At 43.6% G+C, this 21557-nt stretch overlaps 1 protein-coding gene and 1 long non-coding RNA gene across 2 annotated transcripts; both read right to left on the minus strand.

The window, feature by feature from the left end:
- Positions 1 to 284: 284 nt before the first annotated feature.
- VMA21 (vacuolar ATPase assembly factor VMA21) lies at positions 285 to 5743 on the minus strand. Its single transcript, XM_032124051.1, has 3 exons — positions 5619 to 5743; positions 3865 to 3974; positions 285 to 2404 (listed from the first exon to the last, which is right to left on the minus strand). The coding sequence occupies exons 1-3, from the start codon at positions 5726 to 5728 to the stop codon at positions 2262 to 2264; spliced, it is 363 nt and encodes a 120-aa protein (XP_031979942.1). The 5' UTR covers positions 5729 to 5743; the 3' UTR covers positions 285 to 2261.
- Positions 5744 to 5898: 155 nt separating this feature from the next.
- LOC116450988 lies at positions 5899 to 13018 on the minus strand. Its single transcript, XR_004243037.1, has 3 exons — positions 12474 to 13018; positions 6669 to 11785; positions 5899 to 6295 (listed from the first exon to the last, which is right to left on the minus strand). It is a non-coding gene; the product is annotated as an uncharacterized LOC116450988 (long non-coding RNA).
- Positions 13019 to 21557: the final 8539 nt, after the last annotated feature.

Here is a 21557-nt window from a genome sequence, read left to right on the forward strand (position 1 = left end):
CAACTGCCGAGACATTAAGAGTGCCTGCACATACAGCAGAAGCCAAACTTGTCAGATTTTTGTAACTAAACAGTTATAATAAGGAGTTCTTTTCCCATTACTCCTAGGAAATTAACTTTGTGTCTAGGGATTCTGCTACATGAAACATGAAATAGACACAGCACAGGACCCAGCTAATAGAGCATGGCAGGTGTGTTCCCCTTGAAGTCAACATCTTTGACTTCTGTAACATTCATTTTTTCTCCCACTGTCTTCCAATACCAAACAAACTCCAACTTCTTTATTTCACAAGTGTTAACTCTTCCTTTATTCTCCACTTTAATTAAAAAAAAAAAAAAAAAAAAAAAGCTAAGGTATTGAGCAGGGCTATATTTTTGCTTAAGCTGTATTCTACATGTGCAGTATTAAAGACATTATTCAAAAAGTGTTCAGCACACACAACATACACTTCATACACTGGAGAACAGGAAGCCAATACGCCCATGTACAAAGTGACTTTGCACTTCAAGTACTCTGAGATGATTCTCCAGTTTGCCAGCAGCAACCTGACAATGGGGCTCTGGATGGGAAAAGGTAACATGGCAGAAACAAAGTGTAAAAACTGACTTGCATTAGTGTGTCACGGTGCTTATGGACAGGGGTGGACAAGACAGGAATGAGGCTCGGGGACATAATTCTCAAGCCACTGGGCACAGATAACCAATTTTTGCCTCATTTATACTTAAGTTTTACCACAGACATGCAGCACCAAAACCATGCCAAGCCCTGTATTAAGGAAAAAACTTCCAAGAAAGGCTAAACGAATACGATAAACTGGAAAATTCAAATTAACAGAATGACCTCAAGCATAACAGCTTAACAACCATCATCAGGGTTAGGAAAGTTTTATGCCTTGCTGGACCTTTAGGAAAAATGTTTTAGCCAGAGATTAAAAAGCTTGCTAACAACAGCACAACAGTGGAATGGAATTCATGTTATCCTACAACACAAAAATCTCACTAAGGTTTGACTACAGGAAGTTCTATGCACAACCAAGGAAAAAAGAAAACAATCAACATATTGTATCATTTCACAATGTACAAGTAAGTAGTTACAGAAAGATGCCAATTTTCCATGTGGTCACTTTTGTGCCCTCTGCTTCATAAAGGACACCATTTGCAGACAACTACAGCTTGTTTTCTCTTGCTTCTTCCCCTATCAGCCATTACAGCAGCTTATGACTGTTACTGACAGTGCTTTACCACAGGAAATCCAACTGCACACTTCAGCAAATAGCAAGGAGATACATACTTGAATAAAGACATACAAAAAAATATGCTATGCCCTTTCCTTTGCATCATCAGGATAAACTGCAGAAGAGGAGAAAGACGAGCAATGCGTAATACCACAGTCCTCCCAAAAGAAAATTAAAGATTGAATTTTACACTGCAGTTAAAAATATATTTTAAAAAAAAATTGTACTTCACATTAGAAAGACATCACCTGAGTTTCTAAACAATTCTGCTTTTTAAATTACTTCTAAACTCAGATATAGATTAATTATGCCTATCCCACTGTGTCCATTTGGGCTGGGATAGAGGTAGTTTTCTTCATAATAGCTACCACGGGGCTATGGTTTGAATTTTTACTGAAAATCAACACACTTACTTGTGCAGCTTTTGCTTTATGTATTAAATTGTCTTTATCTCAACCCATGAGTTTTCTCGCTTTGCTTTCCTGATTCCCCCACTCATCCCACTGAGGGGTCAGAGTGAGTGAGCAGCTGCATGGTGCTCAATTGCTGGCTGGAGTTAAACCACAACACATATAAATCAGGAAAGTATTCACAGCAGAGTGAAATTCCATCTTTTCCACTGTAGCTGGATAGTAAGTAATGTAGCTTTTTAAGCAGCAATTTAATTCCTTGAAAATGTAATGCTTGCTTCATGCCAGTATTATTTCCAGAGCAAGCCAGAAAAATGCTAGGCATGGCAAAAGTAGCTACAGGAGTTTTCAAAACTATATAATTATTCCACTCTAATTGCAGGTGAAGGCCTCCTCAGCTCAACATAGTAGAAGCTGGCTAAAGAACAACTTCCATCACCATTACAGAAAACACCAGAACACAGTCAAGATGAGCACAAGTCTTATTTTAACCACAACTGAGGCATCAGCCTCCTCTTTGTGCATGTGTATTAGACATTTGGAAGAACGCTTTTCCTTCAGCTCACAAAAAAATCTGATTTACAGTCTCTGGACACCAGACACCAATGATCTTCATTTTAGTCCTGTTTGCCTTCTCGCCACTGCCGTGACCCCTCATTCCAGGCTACATAAACAAAGAGAGCAAGCACCACATGGACAGTGACTACAGCAACTATGGCAGCATAAAAATAGCTGTCTCTGTCAGACATTCCCAAGGTACCTGAGAAAACAAAGAAAGTAAAGAATATTAGTTATGAGCTAGGAACTCTGACATGGCAAGTCACAATTCTCCCTAAAGATTAAAGTTACGTTTACTCCTGTATCAAAAGTCTGAGCTCAAAACAATTCACAGGGAAGAATTCACCATGATAGTTAAAGGCCTTGAAACTATTTCTGGAACAAAGCAACACAGCAATATTCAAGATTTAAGATTAAATATCCTAGATTTGATGTCAACAGCTTAGAGTTCTACAACATTCTTTTTTTCTGTTAGTATCTTCCAGCACCAAACAAACCTCAACATCCTTTTTTCCTAAGTGTAACTCTCTTCCTGGGGCAGTAAAATGGGGGAGGGAAGTGGGAGGAAGAAGGGGGAGAATTCTATGATTAATTTGCAACTGAAACAATAGAAGAACAATCAAATTTAGAGGACTATTACCTTCTGTATTTAGACTGTAAAACAATAATGTCAGCAGTTAAGGTACATGAATGCACCTCAAATAAGCCTTCAAATATTAGAAGACCAACACTGAAATATTGTTTCCCTTAATTAATTTTAAATAAAACCAGCAAAGTCTCCCCAAAAGCAAACAAGCCCCACACATTACAGCACTCCAAAACCACCACCCTGCAAACACAAACTCAATTCTTTCAGTGTTGATGGATCTTGCCATTAACTGACACAGAAAAGTTAAAGCTCAGCTTGCTACACCTCAAAAAAAAAAGCTGAAAAGGATCTTGACTTCACAAGCTTTGAGCCTTCTATGTACTACATACAGCAGTACACACCAAACGAGAATTGTCTCTGAACAACTCAGTTACACACTCATAAACTGCTCTTAAAAGCAGCTGCTTTCTCCCCTTCTCCTCCCCACTTCTAAAGGAGATAACTTCCTAGAACTGCACGAGGTAAGTGTTAAAGCCTTGTAGAATCAGGACTACAACACGGATGCTTGTTCAACAAACAGCCAAAAATCCCTCTTCCTTTTTTTTTTTAAATTAAAAGAAAGCTCTACAAGCAACCACATTCAATATCTGAAATCGCATATAACTTGTTTAAATACACATGTGTTTCAAAAGGCAGAATATAAACCTCATAAACAACATTGTTCCGTCTCAAACATATGATTAGTTTACAATACCTGCAGGAAACATATCCCTGATGATTCTGACAAAAGTCTGCAGCAGGGTGGTATTAAATACCCCTTCGGTAAGGGGAACAATGCACCTCTGTACCGTGTAAACCATTGTATAACAAACAGCACATATTGGATTGCAGACAGGGCAGGTAAGGATATACTGACCATTTATATGATTTTCTGTTCTAATTAGACATTAGAGGACCTTTTCTTTGTATACAGAAACAAATATTCAAAACAGGAAGAACAAAGATGCTATTAGAGGATTGTGCTTTTCCTCTATTTTTGTAATAATAATGCTAATTGGCAGAAACAGAATTACCTTCAAATACATAAGCCTTTGATGAAAAATATAGCCCAACAGGTAATGTAATCATTAGAGTTGTGAAGAACAGAAGCGTTCTTAAAGTTGATGTTAATGAACCCTCATTTCTGAAACAAATAAGAGAAGTTACACACAAAAGAAGATCACAACATATATGCTTGAAACAGGACAAGAACTTGTTCCAAACAGAAGCCAATTACTTTTCAAGAACTGAGTAACTGTATTGCTTAGAAGCAATAAAGACTTGGAGCATGCATTTGCTGGCTGCAACAAAAATGACACTATTCAAAACAATGTAATGATTCTGCCAGTCTAAGCTCACAAACAAAATTAAAAACAATCTTTAGATTTTTCCCTGTTACTGCTTTGCAAGCACTGTAACACTGGAGGGTTATATTAATATGTTTATCAGTGTATTACTGCATAATTATTAAATGCCTAGTATTAGTTTCACATGCATTTGTCATATGACAGTACTCTGCATTAAAACTTGCCAAGTTCCCTTTTTTTTTTAAAGTAACTACAAGTCCAGGAAAATGATGAATCCTGCAGGCTGGGATAGAAAGGGAAGTACATTGAATGAATTTAACAGCTTACTACTCCAAGTTCCTTTTTACTGGGTCTTGTTCTTCTACTTAAAAATAATTTCTCAGTTTTTAACTAAGAAAGCTGAAATAAGCGTAGCAACACTCAGAACATGCAGCCACTACACTAAAACTTTACCTTCACAGGCAAAGGTCTTCTAAACCTAGAAGACCTTTAGCAAGAAAGGGCTTATGAAGGTTTAAGTACTTGGTAGGGTGGGTCTCCCTGAACCTGATCTGCTAGAACAGGTTTTGTGTTTACAAAACACCACATACAGCTTGGTTTTGTGTGTGCTTCTACCAGTTCTCACTCACTCTGCCTGGCTGACTACCTTATTTTATGCTGAAGTGAACATGTAAGCCAGGCAATACTCTTCTGACTTTCAAAGACTGCCTGATTCAAGGACGTCCTTAGGGCGTTGAAACACAAATATGTGTGTTTTTCTTTGGAAAAAAAAGTGGAAATGAAGAAAAAAAAAGATCTCATCCTCTGACAATTATGTGCAGCCATGCACAGCTTCTACACTGCAGCCAACAGCACTTTTTGCTGCTCATGCACTGCCATATATTTAGGCAGCATACTAGGTAGCTTAAAAAAAAGAAAAACATTCGAATTCTTTTCCTTTACTAGCGTTTGCCTGAAGGACTGTCAGGGTGGAGAGCGTAACTGCATTCAAAATTTCCCTATGGAAACTAGAAACCATTCTATCAACACTTACCCATAGAAGAGTAAGATGACCTCCAGCTTATTACCGAAGTTAAAAACTCCACTGCTGACAAATACTTTTCTTACATTGACATACTCTCATCGCTCCCCTACGCAGCAAAACCCAACATTCGTGTATAAGCTCAGCCTAGCTCGGCGCGTTTCCCTGAGGGCCGGCAGCCGCCACGCTCGGAACTCGGGGTGGCCCAGGGTTACGCAGCGTGACCAAGGCAAACCGGGGGCATCTTCCTCCACCCGCTCCAGCTTCTCCTGGCCCGAGCTGCCGCTCCCCTCCCGCCCCGCGGCCGCTCTTGCCCGGGTGCCCCGTGGCTGCAGCCCCGCCGCGGGCTGCCGGTGCTCGGCGCGCTCCCCCGCGCCGCGGCCCAGCGCGCAGCCTTCCCGGCACCCCACCGCCCGGCCCTCCCGCCGCACGGCCCTTCCCCCGCCGCCCCGGGACTCACGGCCTGAACTCGGCCACCGGCACGGCGCTCACAGGCCCCGGCCCGAACCGCTCCATCGCGGCCCCGCCGCCGCGTCGGGCCCGCCGGAAGCCGCCACAAGGGCCGCGCATGCGCGGGGAGCAGCGCCGCCGTCGCCATAGCAACCCTGCGGCTGGCGCGGCCTAGCGGTGGACGGTGAGTACTGCAGCGAGCCCGCCCGGCCGGCGGAGGGACGGGATGGAGGGACGGGATGGAGGGACGCAGGGATAGAGGGGTGGAGGGACGCAGGGAGGGAGGAATGCAGGGATGAAGGGATGGAGGGAAGAAAGGACAGAAGGATTGAGGGAAGGAGAAACGGAGAGACTGAGGGATGGAGAGACTGAAGGATGGAGGGACTGAGGAATGAAGGGACAGAGGGACGGAACAATGGAGGGCCAGAGAGATGGGGGGATAGAAGGCAGCCTGGGACCTGGACCACAGCAGCGGCTTCAGCTGGGCTTGAGCGAGGTCATCTCTACCGGGAAAACTACCCCGAGCAGACTCACTGCCATCTTGGAACAGCAGGGCAATTAGTGCTGCTTACAGGTGCTTTCCTCAGGGGATGGAGAGGGTTTGTGTACGGCAAAACTGCTGTCAAATGTCTTGGGTGAAGGCTGAGGCTTTCCAGGAAATGGCCGTGGTCTTGGAGCCAGTAAAACCTATGGTATGGAGATATTTTGATGAACTCACCAGCACAAAACACTACAAATGAAATAACACAGGGCTAAGGGAGACTGCAAATTGTCTCTATGTTGTCTTGTTAGGAGGGAGGCTTGTTCACTTAAAGGTTTTCTGCTCTCCAGGCATTAAACTGAAATTCCTTCTCCAGCCAAAGAAAAAAAAATTCTGTTCAAAATCTGAAAGAAACAGTCCCCATCATAACTAATAGGTGCTGCAAATGAGAGTCCAAGGACTCCTGCAGAGTTCACACTCCTCCAGCCTGATGAGCACTAAGCATTTCCAAGGTTACACTCTGTTCAAGCTATTCCTTCACATTCCTGCTGAAGCTACTCTGCTTAAATAAATACTCACCAAGGGATGGACTTGAACCCAGCTTTCCAACAGAAGCCCAGTGTTGCAATCTCTGCTGTGCAATCAGTCTCATTTGCAGGGGAACTAATCATTAATACTCAATGAACAGCTTCTGCAGGAAACAAAGCCTTGCAAGCTTCCAAACAAAAGCTCTGGAAGCTGTTTAATTGACGTTGCCATTTAATCGAATCTCATATACCACAGTAATAACATATTTGCCCCTTTTAAGGTAAAACCATGATGTTATCTTGCCACTCAGCCATGCCAAACCTTAATCATGTGAGTCACTAACTCCACACGACTCCTTCCTCATCTTTCCCTGAAGTGTGCAGCCCTCCAGCATTCCTGCAGCCTCTGCCCTGCTCCTTGCTGCAGTGCCATACAGCACAAGGCATAGCACAGGGGCCTCTTCTTCCCCTCCTGGCACGGAGGGGAAGCATCCTGCTACCCTGGAAGAGAAGAAATATGAGAGGGTTGTTTTCCTTGCAATCAGTAAGATGAGAAAATAAGCACTTTGGTTTTGGTAGTTCCTGCTGTGATCTTACTTACTGTGATCTTACTCAGAGTGAGTTTCTCTCACCTGGGTTGGAGGCAGTAGACACTAAATGAGTACCAGCAGCTGTAGTGTGTAAAGGTGGAAGGCAAGGAGCAGCACTGTCTGCAGCATTGATTTTCTACACTCTGAATATGAATACTGAGGTATTCTATTTTGTTTTCTCTGGTATGCATGAGAAAGAAAGTGAATTCTGTTAAAAGCTTTTTTTTTCCCCAGCAATGAACAAAGCTCAGCCAGCAGCTCCCTCGTGTTTGTTAAGATGCAGCAGAATTCAAGCTGTTCAGCACTTACGGGGTCAGGTCTGGGTCTTGGGGTCATGCTTTCACTGTAAACCAACCAATTTTATGCTCTTCTAAAATAGAAGAGCCCTTCTCACCTTTGAATCCACTGCCACCTGAGCCAACAAAGTGACAGCTTGCATGAGGGGGACAGGAAGGGGCCGGCATGGACCAGGGGGAGCCTTGTAGCCCCTACTCAGTCGGATGGGGATGCAAGGAAGGTTCGCCGTGTAACTTGAGCTTAAAACTTTCAATCAGTTCTTCAAAACACCTAATAAAATTCCAGATAGCCAATCACAACATTCACCCGAAATGTGGGAGCAGGTTTTATTTACTTATAAACAAGTAAAGCAATTAAAAATAATTTAGAAAAAAAATCAGTGAAGTTAATTTACATTTAAGATAGAAATTGGATCACCGAAAAAATACGAATGTGGGTATAGAGAACATTTAATCACTAGAGGATGTTCTTTCCACTTCCGATTTGACTTTCTTGTTTGTTTCCCCAGTAGGGAAAGAAATGACATAAGACAGTTTAATAACAAAACAACAAAACAAGGAAATATAAAAGTGGAATAAGTCTCACATCATATAAACTTACCATAAAGATGCATATCAAGGATTAGAAAGTAGAAAAATCATTTAAGGCTGAACAGTCCAAGTCATTAACTTTTAATATAAAGTTACTTCATATCTCATCACAATGATGTCTCCTAGACTAATAACAGTTTTGCTGAATAACTTCCTGCATATTAGCTGCTTTTCTTTTATGAGCACATAAAGGAAATACAAAATTATTAGAAAAATTTTGCAATTGTGTAAGAAAAAGAAGCCTTTTATTTACATTTCTGTATTAGCTAAAAGACCTGGAGTATGCAAAGTTTTGTCTGTTTGCTTCAAGTTTTATACATCAGGTATTTTGACATTTCAGCCAGACCACAAACCTGTCTTACCTTCTGGATTACAGATCAAATATAAAACTTGTCCTTAAGCAGAAACTGTGCTGCAAGCACATGAAGCTGCCAATTGTGGGACTAAATATCTGCTATTCTAAGACTTTGTCCTCAACAAAATTTGCCAGGAGATGATTGAAGAATATAAAAAATACAGGCAGCCCTGCTTTCCTGGGGGTCTGTGTCTCAAGGGTGCAGAAGAGGCAGGAAGGTGCCTGCTAAAGCAATACCATCTAGTGGCAGATGGAGAAAGAGAATCCAATCCCCCAACAGGAGCAAAGCTGGAAAGGTGAAAGCTGAAAAGACAGTATTTAGAAACAAAACCACCTGCTTGAGAGTATTTTTTTTTCATGACCTGTTTCCATGGTAATGTATCAAAAAGGATGATATATAAATAAATACTTTATTTATCTGTTCTGCGAACATCTACACCCCAGAAAAGACGTTTCATTAAAGGAGAAATTATGGATTGGCTAACTCTGTTTGGAATTCTCCACGATAGCTGGCTGAAAGCCCAGAAAACACAGAGCATGTTACATAGTTGACCACCCATCTTCTGTGGGAATAGAACCACAGTGACATTAATGCTTGGGTTGGAAAAGAAAGCATTTCTCTGGGCATTATAGGGCTATATTCCCTGTTATTGCACATCCCAAGATAAGTTAGAGCAAAGAGCTCAGGCACCCCTATTAGCTAATGGAGCCTGGAAGTCTCACAGTGTAATTTTCACCTCTCTCTATTATTGCTGTCATTTTGCAATGAAAACACAGGGTTACTGATGGAAGTGGCTGCCTTCCACATGCATTGTGTAATACCTGTGGCACCTACATAAACAGAGTGGAAAAGGCTTCATTCCCACAGCTGACACAAGTCAACCAATACTTAACCAGTGTCAGGTGAAACTCTAGATACTGAAGGAAAGAGGCACTTTTTCTGTAGAGGCAAATGTAAACAGTCTCACATGTTACATGCAGTTTAACCAGTATGTGATATTCTATACCCCTGCCCAGACAAACAGTGCTGACTACACAATGGGCAGTGTCAAATTTTTTTGCAGGTTTGGGGGGGGTACTTTTCCAAAAAGTAGTGTGTGTTAGGACAAATGCATGGAAAACATATCCCCTTCCCACTGCTGTCTGAGCTATAGTCAGCTGTGGAAAATGCAGAAGGTTTTTGTGAAGATGGAGAGTCACAGGGGTGGTGCTTCTGATGGCCTCATCCTTGACCAGTGGTGGGTCTGTCTTGTTGCCAGGTGGCATTGACTTTGACAAAGGGGAAGCTTCTGGTGTCTTCTCAACCTATAGACTCCTCCACCAAAACCTTGCCATGTAACCCAGTACAGTTATTTAACTGAATTAATGTAACCCAGAATTATTTAAACTCTAACACAGTGGTCATTAAACAATTTAAGAACAGCCATGACAATAGCTTTGACATTAACAGGAACATCCAATACATGAAAGGAAACTCACAGCCTAAGGAGGCCACAAGAAAGCTCTTGAAACAGAAGAAATCTTACTACTGGTGAGGCATGACAGGAGTTTCAGTGGGGTCTCTAACCAGTGGACTCTTTACATCGCATGGCCACAGTTTCTGGTTTTCTGGTTTTGAGCTCCCTAGACAATGACCTCATTCCACTGGTTCATGGACTGTTTTCTTTGCACCCTTTACCTGAGGGGCTGTTCCCACTCAGAAGCGCAGAAACATCAAACCAGCACCTGGCTCTGGCTGTGAAGACTCAGGCAGTGCCTCTTTTCTCACCGGGAATGTTGTTGTGGATCAAAGCATTCTCTTCAAAGATCTTTCAATAGACGGATTATTGCTCAGCTCATTACCCCCAACTGCTGAGATATTAGAGTGCCTATACTTACCCTTTTTCCGTAAGTGTAACTCTGTGGGACAGAAAAAGATGGGGAGGGGGGACTGTGGATAATTCTCTAACTTATTTGCCACTGTATCAGGATAAAAGAGTACAACAACAATTAAATTTAGAGAAATTCTACCTCTTCATTTGCTTAAAATCTGTTCCTTGATTGCAAGTTGATAACATGGGCAAAAAAGTCACATCTGACTAATTTCACACTAGATTATTAGATGACATCACATTATTGTTTAGTTGAGGCAGACCACGAACATTTTCCACCTTAGCCAGAAGGGTTTTGTCACAAAGGGGAGATTATTTTCTAGTTAACAAAAGACATGTTGTAAGAAAAAAATATTCAACAAAGGTAGAACTGTTGGACTGCTCTAAGAGCCCAGGAAAGCCATGAAAGCCTGGAGATGCTTCTACGTTTATATCCAAACACAGAAGCACTAAACCGTTCGTATGTGGTGTCTTCTGCATTTATTCTGTGTTAGGTGTTCACCTTCCTTATCTGAGTCTCTAAGGAATTTACCTGAACCTATACTAGAAAACCAGCTAGGGCTGAGGCACAGGCATGAGCTCTACCTGCCACCATCCCCATTCCCCCTCTTCCAGCTTGCTCCTGGAGGGGATTTGTCCTGTGGCAGCCAGCGCTCTGCAGGCACTGAGTGGGGGCAGCTAGGCAGCACCAGGTCCCAGAAGGTGACAGAGAAAAAAACCTCTTCTCTTGCTGAGTTCACAGGCACCACTGGAAGCAAGAGAGTGGCTAGAGCAAATGCAACCAGGCAATAACTTGTATCAGCAGAGCAGATTTTGGGGTTGGCACATTAACCTCCAGACCCGGGCTCAGTGCACTGGGAGTAGTAGGGGAAGAGCAATCCCCCACTCAAAATAGCAGGGGATTGCATGACAAACATTGAATGTGTTCCTTAAATCCACCCATACAAATAAACTGGAAAAGCTGTTGTTCCCTGGACAGATCTAAAGACACATTTCACAGAGTACAAAAACATCCACGGGTTTTACGGCTTGCATACTGTCTGCTCGTAAAAAGCATGTCGTTTTATGCAATGGGAACTGTAATACTTTATGCCTACTAGCTCTGGGATGACAGCCCTTTTCCTTCAAAAGATGCCCTCAGCAGCAGAATTGCCCTCAGCTGTTCCTTGCTTGCAGGTGTGAAGAAGCAGGAAGAAACTGGGGTCTCCAGTGAGTTCTTTGGTAGGGGCTGGTTGTGAAGCATTCCCCTGTTCTTTGGAAGGGCCTGGTGGGAAGCATTCCCCTTTGGCTTTCAGATCAATATTAGTGGAAAGTAAGAGGGAAAGGGTCCTTTGCAGGGGCAGGATCATGGCCATGCCCACGTGGCTTTCCTTCTGCTGTAGAAGACATTCCTGGCAGTCAGGTTGGCCGAGTGGTTACATTACAGCCTTCCCCAGCACTTGGGGTCAGATGACAACAGGGTGATGCTGTTTGCAGACAGAAAGCAGAAAGTTTTGGTGTAGACAGAAGACTGACAGATACGAACACATACATACACATGTACTTTAAACCAGCAATAAGGAAGACAGTGCCTGGGAGTAAATAATACTATATTACAACAATTAGTGATACTACTATGTGACTGCACTGTGTGGGAGGATTTAAAAACCTGTCATTTCATTGTTGAAACAGTCCTAAATGTGAAGAATTTCTGATGAGCTTCACAACATCAGTTACATGAAAATTGCTTCCCCTTCTCACCGCTCCTGAAAATCTCTATCTTATTTTCATTGCAGCTGACACAAAAAATAGTCCCTGTTCGTCCTGTGTCCTGGAAAGCATTGCAGAGATCCAGAACACTGGGCCATGCACACAACAAAATTTATAAACTTTTATAAAATTACCAGCTTTTCCACCATCCTGTTACATACTAAGCCATCCATCAGTATGAAAGTGATGTTATTTGCATTCTCCAGTAAAATGAATGGTAATACTCTTATTGCCACACAGGATGCCAGCAGGTTAGGATGGAAGCCAGACTTAATTAATAGAGTAGCTAAATTTTAACTGACACTGTGGCTTGAGTTCTGTCCTTTGCATTTGGCATCTTAACTAATAAAATTCTCTAAGGTCGGCTACAGTGACAGGAATTATTTGTTTGGATCCAGTACTCACCCAAAAGACGTTTGAATCCAGCCAGAGCCTTAGCTTGGCTTTCAGGTGAATGAACACTGCTCAAAGGATACCATGAATATATAGATTTAATTTAATGAGTTGCATGCTTCATATTTTGTCAACCAAGAAGGATGGAGAGGTGCAAGTCAGGCTTTTCTCCTTGCCCAGCTTTCCTGTTGGGCACAAAGAGGAGCAAGTCACTAGGAGATGCTGCAGAATGAATCAACAGGGTTTCCTCACTCAGGGAAGGCTCCCAGTGAAGCACTTTGCTGTATCCAAGCACATGTGACAGCTTTGCTCTGGGAAAAAGGAGAGTGCAGCGTGTGTCACTGGGCAGCAGTCACTGTACAACTGTGTAATCAAATATCTGTGAGGATGGTTCATTTCTACACCTTAAAAACGCAAATACTCATTTGTTTTGTCTTTAACCACAGGAAGGATATGGAATATGAAAATCTGGAGCTTTGGAGATTTTCATATCTGGAGATGTCAAGAAGATAGGAGAAAGTCATCACTTCCTCTGCACACCAGAACTGGTGATCCTCTTCTTAGGCATATGGAAACCCTGCCTGAAGCTCTTCTGAGACCTCACCAGGAACACAACTTTCAGCCCTTAAAACTGACATGGGAAAACACCTGAGGCTTTTGGAGTTTCTCAGGATTTAGGCTTAATTTTTTTCTGGTTTTTTTCATAAAACTACCAATGAAAAGACAAAAAACTCAAGCCTGCTACTGGAGACCCCTTGGTGAACTTAGGGACAGATAGGGATTCTCAGAGCAGCTCTCTAGCAGGCAGTGAAGGACCCTGCTTCACAGACCCTGGCTGGATGGGATGCAGTCACAGGGAGACATGAAGGGGGCAAAGCACCCTGTGAGCTGCAGAGACCAGTATTTCTCAGCCTTTCCTTTTGACAGGATGGCCCCTCCTTTTAGGTGAAGACTACTCATTACCTCTAGTCTTTTCAGCACACAAACACATCAGTGCTCCTCCGTAATTGGTCTGCATGTTGGGACTTGTGTGTTTTGAGAAGATGTTGAAGAACAGAGAGCCTTAGAGTACCTGGAGGTACAGAAGTCTGGGCAGGGTTCTGTTTGCTTTCCACTGTCATAATTTTCCATTACCTCATGTCTCTGCCCCATGACTTCCCTCCCCACAAAAGCACACATTTCTGTTCTCTGTGTGAAAATGAGAAAACACCACTTTCCCTCTGTCAGGCCTTTCACCATTACACCAAAGGATTGCATCCCCTCCTTCTCCCTTCTCTGGAACTGAACTGGCTGCTTCAGTAGTTCTGGCAGCTCCACAGTAGTTATCCATTTGGTGCTGCATGAAAGGTCTCTGCTCTATCATCCCCTCATGCTGAAATTCACAGACAATTATTAAAGTTGCTAATTAAGCATGTTGGAAAATATAAAACACTAAAAGCTTTGTTTCAAGGCTGCAGCAAATGTCATACACTGATTACATGGAGGACAGGACAAGGGAATGGGAGCATTAGCTCCAGGCCAGGTGACAGATGTTCCTGTTTCACTGGCATCCACCAATGATATGGCAATCACTCTTTAAATAAGTAATATTCACATTTCACTGAATCTCACTGCCACTTTCTTGCTAGAAGATGGTTCATTTGCTGGTCTTTCCTGTGCTTGTTACTGTTTCTGCTGAGGTTAGTAGGAATTTGGCCTTTAATGAAATGTCATGTTAAGACGTGGTGACTGTTGCATACAGAGCAGAAAAGGGTTTTTTTTTCTAGCCAATTCTTCTTCAGCTTAGAGGGACCCCCTCAAAATTATTGATATACTGGAAAATGGATAAGTATGATGTAACTGTGATTGACTGTAAACTCAGTTAATGATTAGGGTTTTCTTTTCATGGCTATGGCAAAACTGAGGTCTTTCCCCAGAGAACATTAACTAGCAAATCTTTTAAGTCTTGATTTTGTGTGCAGACTCTCTCTGCTGCTGATGTGCTTCTGAATATGCATCAGACAGAGCCAGCAGGTTACCTGTCAGCTGGCCTGGAGCTGGTTTTCCTCTTATTTGAAGGCAACTAGTCTTTGATCGTATTACCATTCATCAGCTCTCCAGCAAGCCTGGAGCAGAGTGCCTTCACTCACAGTTTGATTCCCCCAGCCCTTTCCCTACGTTAGGCATTCAGAATCTGCACACTTTTAGGTTTACCTCTTCTGTGAAGGCTAATGCATAATGCCACAGGGTCTGCCTTTTTTTACCCCCCTTCATGCCAGCTGTGAAGGCTGCAATGTTCCACTCCTTTCTAGAGCCCAACCTTTTCCATATGTTTTCCTCCCACCTGAGAGGCTTCATGGGATGTGAGCAATGCAAAGCCTCCTGAGGAGCTGGAAAACAAGGTCCTCCTCAGAAAACCTTACTGAAGTCCTTTCTATGTAGTTCAGCAAAGAAAACCATACCAGAAACTTGCCCTGTCAGCATCCCAGGCCTGTTTAACTGAAGGTCACTACCGCCTGCAAAAGAAGTGGCCCTGAAGACAGCAAAGCTCCACCTGAGCCAGAGCTCAGAGAGGTGCCATGGTTCCTGGCTGCTGTGCTCCCTGAGCACTGTATTGTTCCTCCCCGTAAGCAATACCTCCACCGAGGGGGAGCTGGAAGTGCCCTTGAGCCTGCTTCCCTGCCCCTGGATTTCACAGCATCTTTCACCACAGGGATGAAGATCAGGGAACCAGAGTGAATTGCACCAAATGAGGCTTAATTCACGGTAAGCCTGAGTTAATTTAAAATCACAGAATCATTGAGGTTGAAAAAACCCTCAAAGATGAGCAAGTCCAACCATTAACCCAACACTGCCAGGTTCATCACTAAACCATGTCCCCGAGCACCACATCTGCACATTTTTTTAACACTTTCAGGGACGGTGGTTCCATCACTTTCCTGGGCAGCCTGCTCCAACACTTGACCACCCTTTCACTGAAGAAATTTACTCAGGTTAAGCTTGAGAAGAGATCTGATAAAAAGTGGATACTTCTAAGAGCCTCGTGTCCAGTGCCATTGCAAAGAGGAGTCACCTCTGCCTGCCCAAAACACTGAATCCTGTTTGCGCTTCCCAGGCTCAATTCCTGCTGGTGGCAGGACTGCCGCACCGCAGATGACCAAGTCTTTCTGTCCCCGCCGCTCCCGAGAAGGGCTGGGGGCAGCTCCGGAGCCGGCACAGGCTGGGGCTCCAGCAGCCACGGCATCTCCCTGCTCGGAGCAGCCAAGGGCAGCGCCCTTTCCCGGAATCCTGGTGGGACATGCTGGGCTCCAGCTGCTCCCGGGCACGCAGCAGCCCCTAGATGGAGCTGCGCAGCAGGAAATGAGCACCCGCGGCCGGGAGCCCACCCGGCACCATCCCACCCACCCGTGTCCGCGACCCCCGGACTGGGGGCTCCCCGTGTTCAGCATCACTGTGCTGAGCCCCCAGATCTGGCTTGGGGTGCCGGGAAAGCCCAGCAGATCCGACAGTCCTGGGCAGAAAGGATGGCTGGGTCTGGAGGTTTATTTAACTCTGTTTCATTAAATCCCTTATTTTAAGCCTTTTTTAGAAGCTGGCTGCACTTTACTGAAATTATTTCAGTATAGAAGGAATCGTAGCTGAGCCCTCATCAAAGAAGTTTATTTCTGGCTGTTAAAGGGGGAAAATATTTTAGTTGAATTGCATTGTTTAATTGCATATTTTATAATCCAGCATTTATATCTCATTTCCAGACTGCAGCTTTATACTCCTTACTTGCTCTGCTCATCAGTGAACTGTGAGATACCTGAGCAGAGGCTCAAACTGCACCAGCACCTGTGAGGATGCAGCACAAGCAGAGTCCCCAGCACATGGCTGTCCTTGCACTGGGACTGTCCTTGCACTAGGACCACTGGTGCTCATCACAGCCCTTTCTGCAGCAGACCTGGGGCAGGCCTAAGGGTGCAATGAAAGGCTGGACATGAGTTCAGAAAGACCAGGAGCTGGTGATGCTCATACCAATCCAGACTTCACTACAGGTAATTACCCTGTATCTAAATCACAATTTTATTATGTGTTTTGCTGGGATACAAATACTTTTTTTTATGACGTTAATGCTTTATAGTGGAAATCACAGACTGAGCTCTGAAGAATCTACATTAGCACTTTTTGTCAGGCCAGAGTCTGACCTAAAGGCTATGAAAACAGAGAAAAGTGCTGTTGCCTTGGGTGAACATTGGCAGGTTGCTACAACTACACTGTGGGGGAAATCTCTGCTCTGCATTAGCTGTGTGAGAGCAGCCAGCTTGAAGGTGACAATTTCCCAAGACAGAGTATCTCATCTACCCAGAGACTAGGTCAGGTGTAAACACCCTTCTCCTTTGATACACAAAAGCATAATTACAGTTCCTGGGACTGCTCTAGGAAGAACACTGATAACTTTCCCCTGCTAAGAAAATGAAACTCACAGGACTGCCTTTTTCTTCTCCCTTTCTTCCATAAAATGATGGCCAGAAACTCCCTCAGATATGTATTTTTTCACTCAGCACATGCCACTTCAGATCAGTTGGGCTAGATCCATCCACAAAAGATGCTGAACAGTTGGTGTTTAGCCCACACAAAATCCCATCCACATCCACAAAAAAAAAGTTTTCCTCTACTTTACTCACCTACAGGACTTGATTCAGCTGATATTTTCAGAGCATACAGAAGCCAGAGAAGCAACTATTGTCCTCAGCTCATTTGCCCAGTTTAAGTGGTTGTGTGGTCATCCCAGACTGAGGAGAAATGGGCTTTACTTCTGGGATACACCTCTAAAGTTTAATTCACGTCTGCCTCCCAGGGGACTGTCCCCAACTATCCAGCAACAAATGAGTCTGGGATGGCTCCTCTTGTAGTCTGTTGACTTTACATAATGCCAAGTCCTTATTGCTTTTAAACTTCTAGCGTTTCATACAACCCCCAAACAAATCTCCAACCCATTCAAAGAATTTTCGGAGAAATAAGATTCCTCTTACAAGTGTGAATGTCTAAACATCACTCAGAATGCAGTGACATCTTTTCAGGTATGCCCCAGCAGCCCTGCTGAGTGTCACAGGCACCCCAGCCCTCTGTAGCTAGCTCCGGGACAAGACCGGGGCAAGGAGTTGAAGGGGATGATTGCATATCTCGATGGTACAGAGTGGAAACCTCTCCTGAACATACAAAAAGCAGGATGTGTAATCTGAGCAGAGCAGTGAGGGAAATGAACCCTTCTTTTTTTCCCCCCACTGTATGGTGGTTGTGAAATTTTTCATAATCACAAGCAAACAAGGTGTTGTCGTGCCTCACTCAACACACCATGCTCCAAAATACCTTGGCTTGCTCCTCTCACAACAGGCAAAACCCCATCATGTTCTGCAACTTGGGTTTTAATTTTGCAGCCTCATATCCTTGTACAAGCCTGGGCCGGTTTTATGAATTCTGATGATGTTGCAGCCTAATGTGGCAGCCTGATAGATGCAGACTGAAGGAAGGGAAGGGGGAATTTAATAGCCCTGGCCCGGGCATTGAGCTGGTAATGAAGAAGGGTTGTTATTAGTCATTTGCATAACATAAAAGGAGATCCAGATCTAGGCTTAATAAATTCTTCCTCGTATAGAATAACACAGTTATAGCCATTTCTATAAAAATGTCAAAGCCTTTACGTGAAGTAAGTATTCCTTCAGACCATAAAATACAGTCCTACAACTCAATAAAAATCGCTTGTGTCACTACACTGATTTCTTTGAAGTGTCACTAAAAAGGGCAGGGTTGTGAACTGAAACATCATTCTTGTTCTCACCTGGGTGTGAGACAGCACAATGACAAGAAGAGCTGAAGTTAGGGTGCAAGAACTAAACTGGGGACCCTGAGGAGCAAGCATAGAGAAGCAATGCCTTGGGTGTGCATCTGCCTTAAAGTCACACTGCCTTTTCTGTTTAGGTGATGTTTTGGCGCTGAGAAACTCTAGGTCATCACCCAAAATTAGAAGATAACAATTGGCTCAGAGGTGGGTCAAACCCCCGGGCAACGGGAGGTGGATGGATTGGGCGGCCAGGCAGCAAACAGCAACCCAGCACTGTGCAGTTTGTTTCGGTACCAGGCACAACTTGCAGAAGGCAGATTCAGGTTCTCAAAGACAACTGGTGATGCTCCACGTGGAAGAAGTTACTGCAGCAGTAGGGAAGGTGCAGCTGCGAGAAGCCTGACTGTGGGGAGATGGAGGTGGTGTTGCAGGAGCCTCAGCCACTTGCTCCATCTATATTCCTGTCTGGCATTGTCCCCTTGGAGAGATGCACATGCCCCATGCCTGGGCCAGTGCCTGTCTGGGTTGGTACAGACTGCTCTGATCCCTCCAAGCACTGCAATATGGAACATCGTTTATGGCTGTCCAGAGATATGCAGTAAAATATGTATTTACTGCTCTGTGTAGTCCTGAGTGTAGAACAAGCCTTGCATCCTTACGGTGCATCCCTTCAAGACTGATCCTGCCACAGAGCAGTGCCTCAGGGCTGGTTGCTTGAAAGCCCTAAACTTGGACTGGTCCAAGAGAGACAGGATTGTTGAAAAGTAGTAGGCTAGTAAAGTCCTTTCACAAACTGTGTGTGTTAAATTCGTGTTCCAGGCAGCTTAAAAAGCATCTGTGCACCTTCATTTTAAAAATTAAATTGTGACAACTCACATCAAGCACAGGAGTTTTCCAGGGCCCACCCTGACCATACTGCACCTCTAGAGCCTGAAAGCACTCCAAACTCAACATGTCTGGAGAGACACATACCTTTGATTTGAGGTATCAACTTTGCACCCTCTGCTCTTCAGGCAGCATTTTCCTCTGTGGGCATCTTTTAAAACCCATGGAGTTTCGGGGCAATACAATGTAAGCATCCGTAGTCACTAAAACAATCTTTTATTAACTTAGTTAGAAAAAGCTTTACCATGGGGAGAAATAGACCACCTGTAATTTTAAGTCATTTTCTCTAGTCCCGTAAGTTATTCTCAGAGATAATAATACTCCAATAGCAACAAGATTCTCCTGCACTACTACAGAGCCTTTCCTCCTCGAGTGCTTTTAAACCTACTTCATCCTACTCTGTCCCCCACAATTTCAGCAGAATTTCAGGCCATACAAGGGGAACATGGTTATCTCATCCAGCCCACAGCCAAGACCCATGGCTGGGATGTGACCAACTGGAAAGCAAGTTGTGATTTTGTTTGGAAAGGGGCAGACTGAGTCCAGCTGTCTTCTGTGCACACAGGCCTGTTACTACTACTTGATGAATATTCAGAAATCATGAGGAATTTGGGTGGTAGCTCTGTGAGAAAGATGTGAGAAATTTGTTTTTAGGCTCAGAGCACTCGATCAAAAACATCACAGTCACACAACACAGCCCAGCAGTCACATACCAACCCAACCAACCAATTCAGATCTGCTCAAGACTTTCCAAGGAGTGACTTTGGGGCAGAAGTTTTCACCCCAGATGGAACACCAGCTGTGCTCCTGTAGCCAGCATAAAGCACACAAGCTAGCACACTCCAGCATGACTATACTCGTGAGCAGATATTTGACCATGAAAAATGTTCATCAGATGCAGATCTGTGATCACGTGGATCCAATACTTAATCAACAGAAATTGTCCAACATTTTCAGTTCTGGTCCCATGTACTACACAGTACTACATGTACTACACATGCACTGCTGTGTGTTCATTTGGCTGAGTTTGGGCAACCTGAGGACTAACAGTCCTCAGGTTATTTGACACAAATCATCCCACGCTACAAAATGCTGTGAGTCAATGTGAAGATTTTCAGGCTGTCTCAAAGCTTGGAAAAGCTTCTTAGACAAACTGCATGGCTCCAATGTGATATACACTCCTGATCTGACTGAAGGATGGTGAACCAGTAATCCTCTCCTTTGCTTTTTTAGAAAGAATATACTTAAAACCACACACACATATGTATGTAATATATAGCTGTAATTAGCACCACAGTGATTAGCAGATATTCTTTGCAACAAAAGAGCAGAATACAGCCAGTTACATACACACCAATTTCCACATGCATATAAGACATTCTCCTTGAAGGGGAAATTATGGTACATGGGGTGAATAAATCATCCTGGGCATATATGGGGATGTCCCACACTCCCTCACCACTCCCTCAGGAAACAGAATGTGGAGAAGCTAAAATAAATTGGAGAGATGAGCAGTAATTTATTTTCCCGTCTGGAAAAGATAATTTAACTACTCAATTAAACATTGCCTAAAGCCATACTATTAGAGTTGCATATCCCATCTGTAATACAGATGGATTTTGCTCTCTTATTACTGGTCTTCATGCTGTCTGGTACTTAAAAATTCTGGTTTAATTAGATGACACCTTCCACAAATGCTGAGCTATTGGCACATAATTCAAGCAGTATCTAGGAATTTTTGCCATCCAAGAAACCTTCTGTAGGAATCGTATGTTCTCATATCTCTGGCACATAAAAGCAGGTTGCAAGCAATACTGAATGAACTGATGATATATTATTTCTTACTTTGTGTTATTTCGAAGCACAGGGCTTCAGTCTGGGCTCTTTTCTCTCATTTTTCAGTAGTTGTCACCCAAGACCATCCACAAATCAGATAGTTTTACAATCTATTTTTCATTGATTTTTCTTAAGTGTTGATTCAATATTGAAACAGGTCATTTTAATACTGAATTAAGAAGCAGCTATCCCCATTATGAGGAGATTTCATTCACTGCTTCCCTCTGGGTAGGCACTGGTACAAGTGGAGCATTTCAGGAGCCTGGAAAAACCTCCAACCTCTTCATCACCCCTTCGCTCCATCTGATCCCACAGGCAATTCCCTGCAGCAAGTGCAAAACCTGCAAGTTTAAGGGGCTCAGATGCTCAGTGGTTCCACCTGAGAGGTGGAAAAAACATCCAGAGACTTGTTCATGGGGAACTTAGGGACATGGTTTAATGGTGAGCAGGGCAGTGCTGGGTTAATAGCTGAACTTAATAATCTTAGAGCTCTTTTCCAGCATAACTGATTCCATATTTCTATGACTTCTGCCTTAAAAGTTATGGGGAACTTACATGTGATTGAGGATTTT

The sequence above is a fragment of the Corvus moneduloides genome, chromosome 14 (genome assembly GCF_009650955.1).
Source record: "Corvus moneduloides isolate bCorMon1 chromosome 14, bCorMon1.pri, whole genome shotgun sequence".
Taxonomy (NCBI): domain Eukaryota; kingdom Metazoa; phylum Chordata; class Aves; order Passeriformes; family Corvidae; genus Corvus; species Corvus moneduloides.

Coding starts and splice junctions, on each gene's coding strand:
- VMA21 (XM_032124051.1), bottom strand. CDS start 5,728: ATGCGCGGCCCTTGTGGCGGCTTCCGGCGGGCCCGACGCGGCGGCGGG. Junction 3,975..5,618: donor CCGGTGGCCGAGTTCAGGCC/GTGAGTCCCGGG, acceptor TATTTGTTTCAG/AAATGAGGGTTCATTAACAT. Junction 2,405..3,864: donor AAAGGCTTATGTATTTGAAG/GTAATTCTGTTT, acceptor TTGTTTTCTCAG/GTACCTTGGGAATGTCTGAC.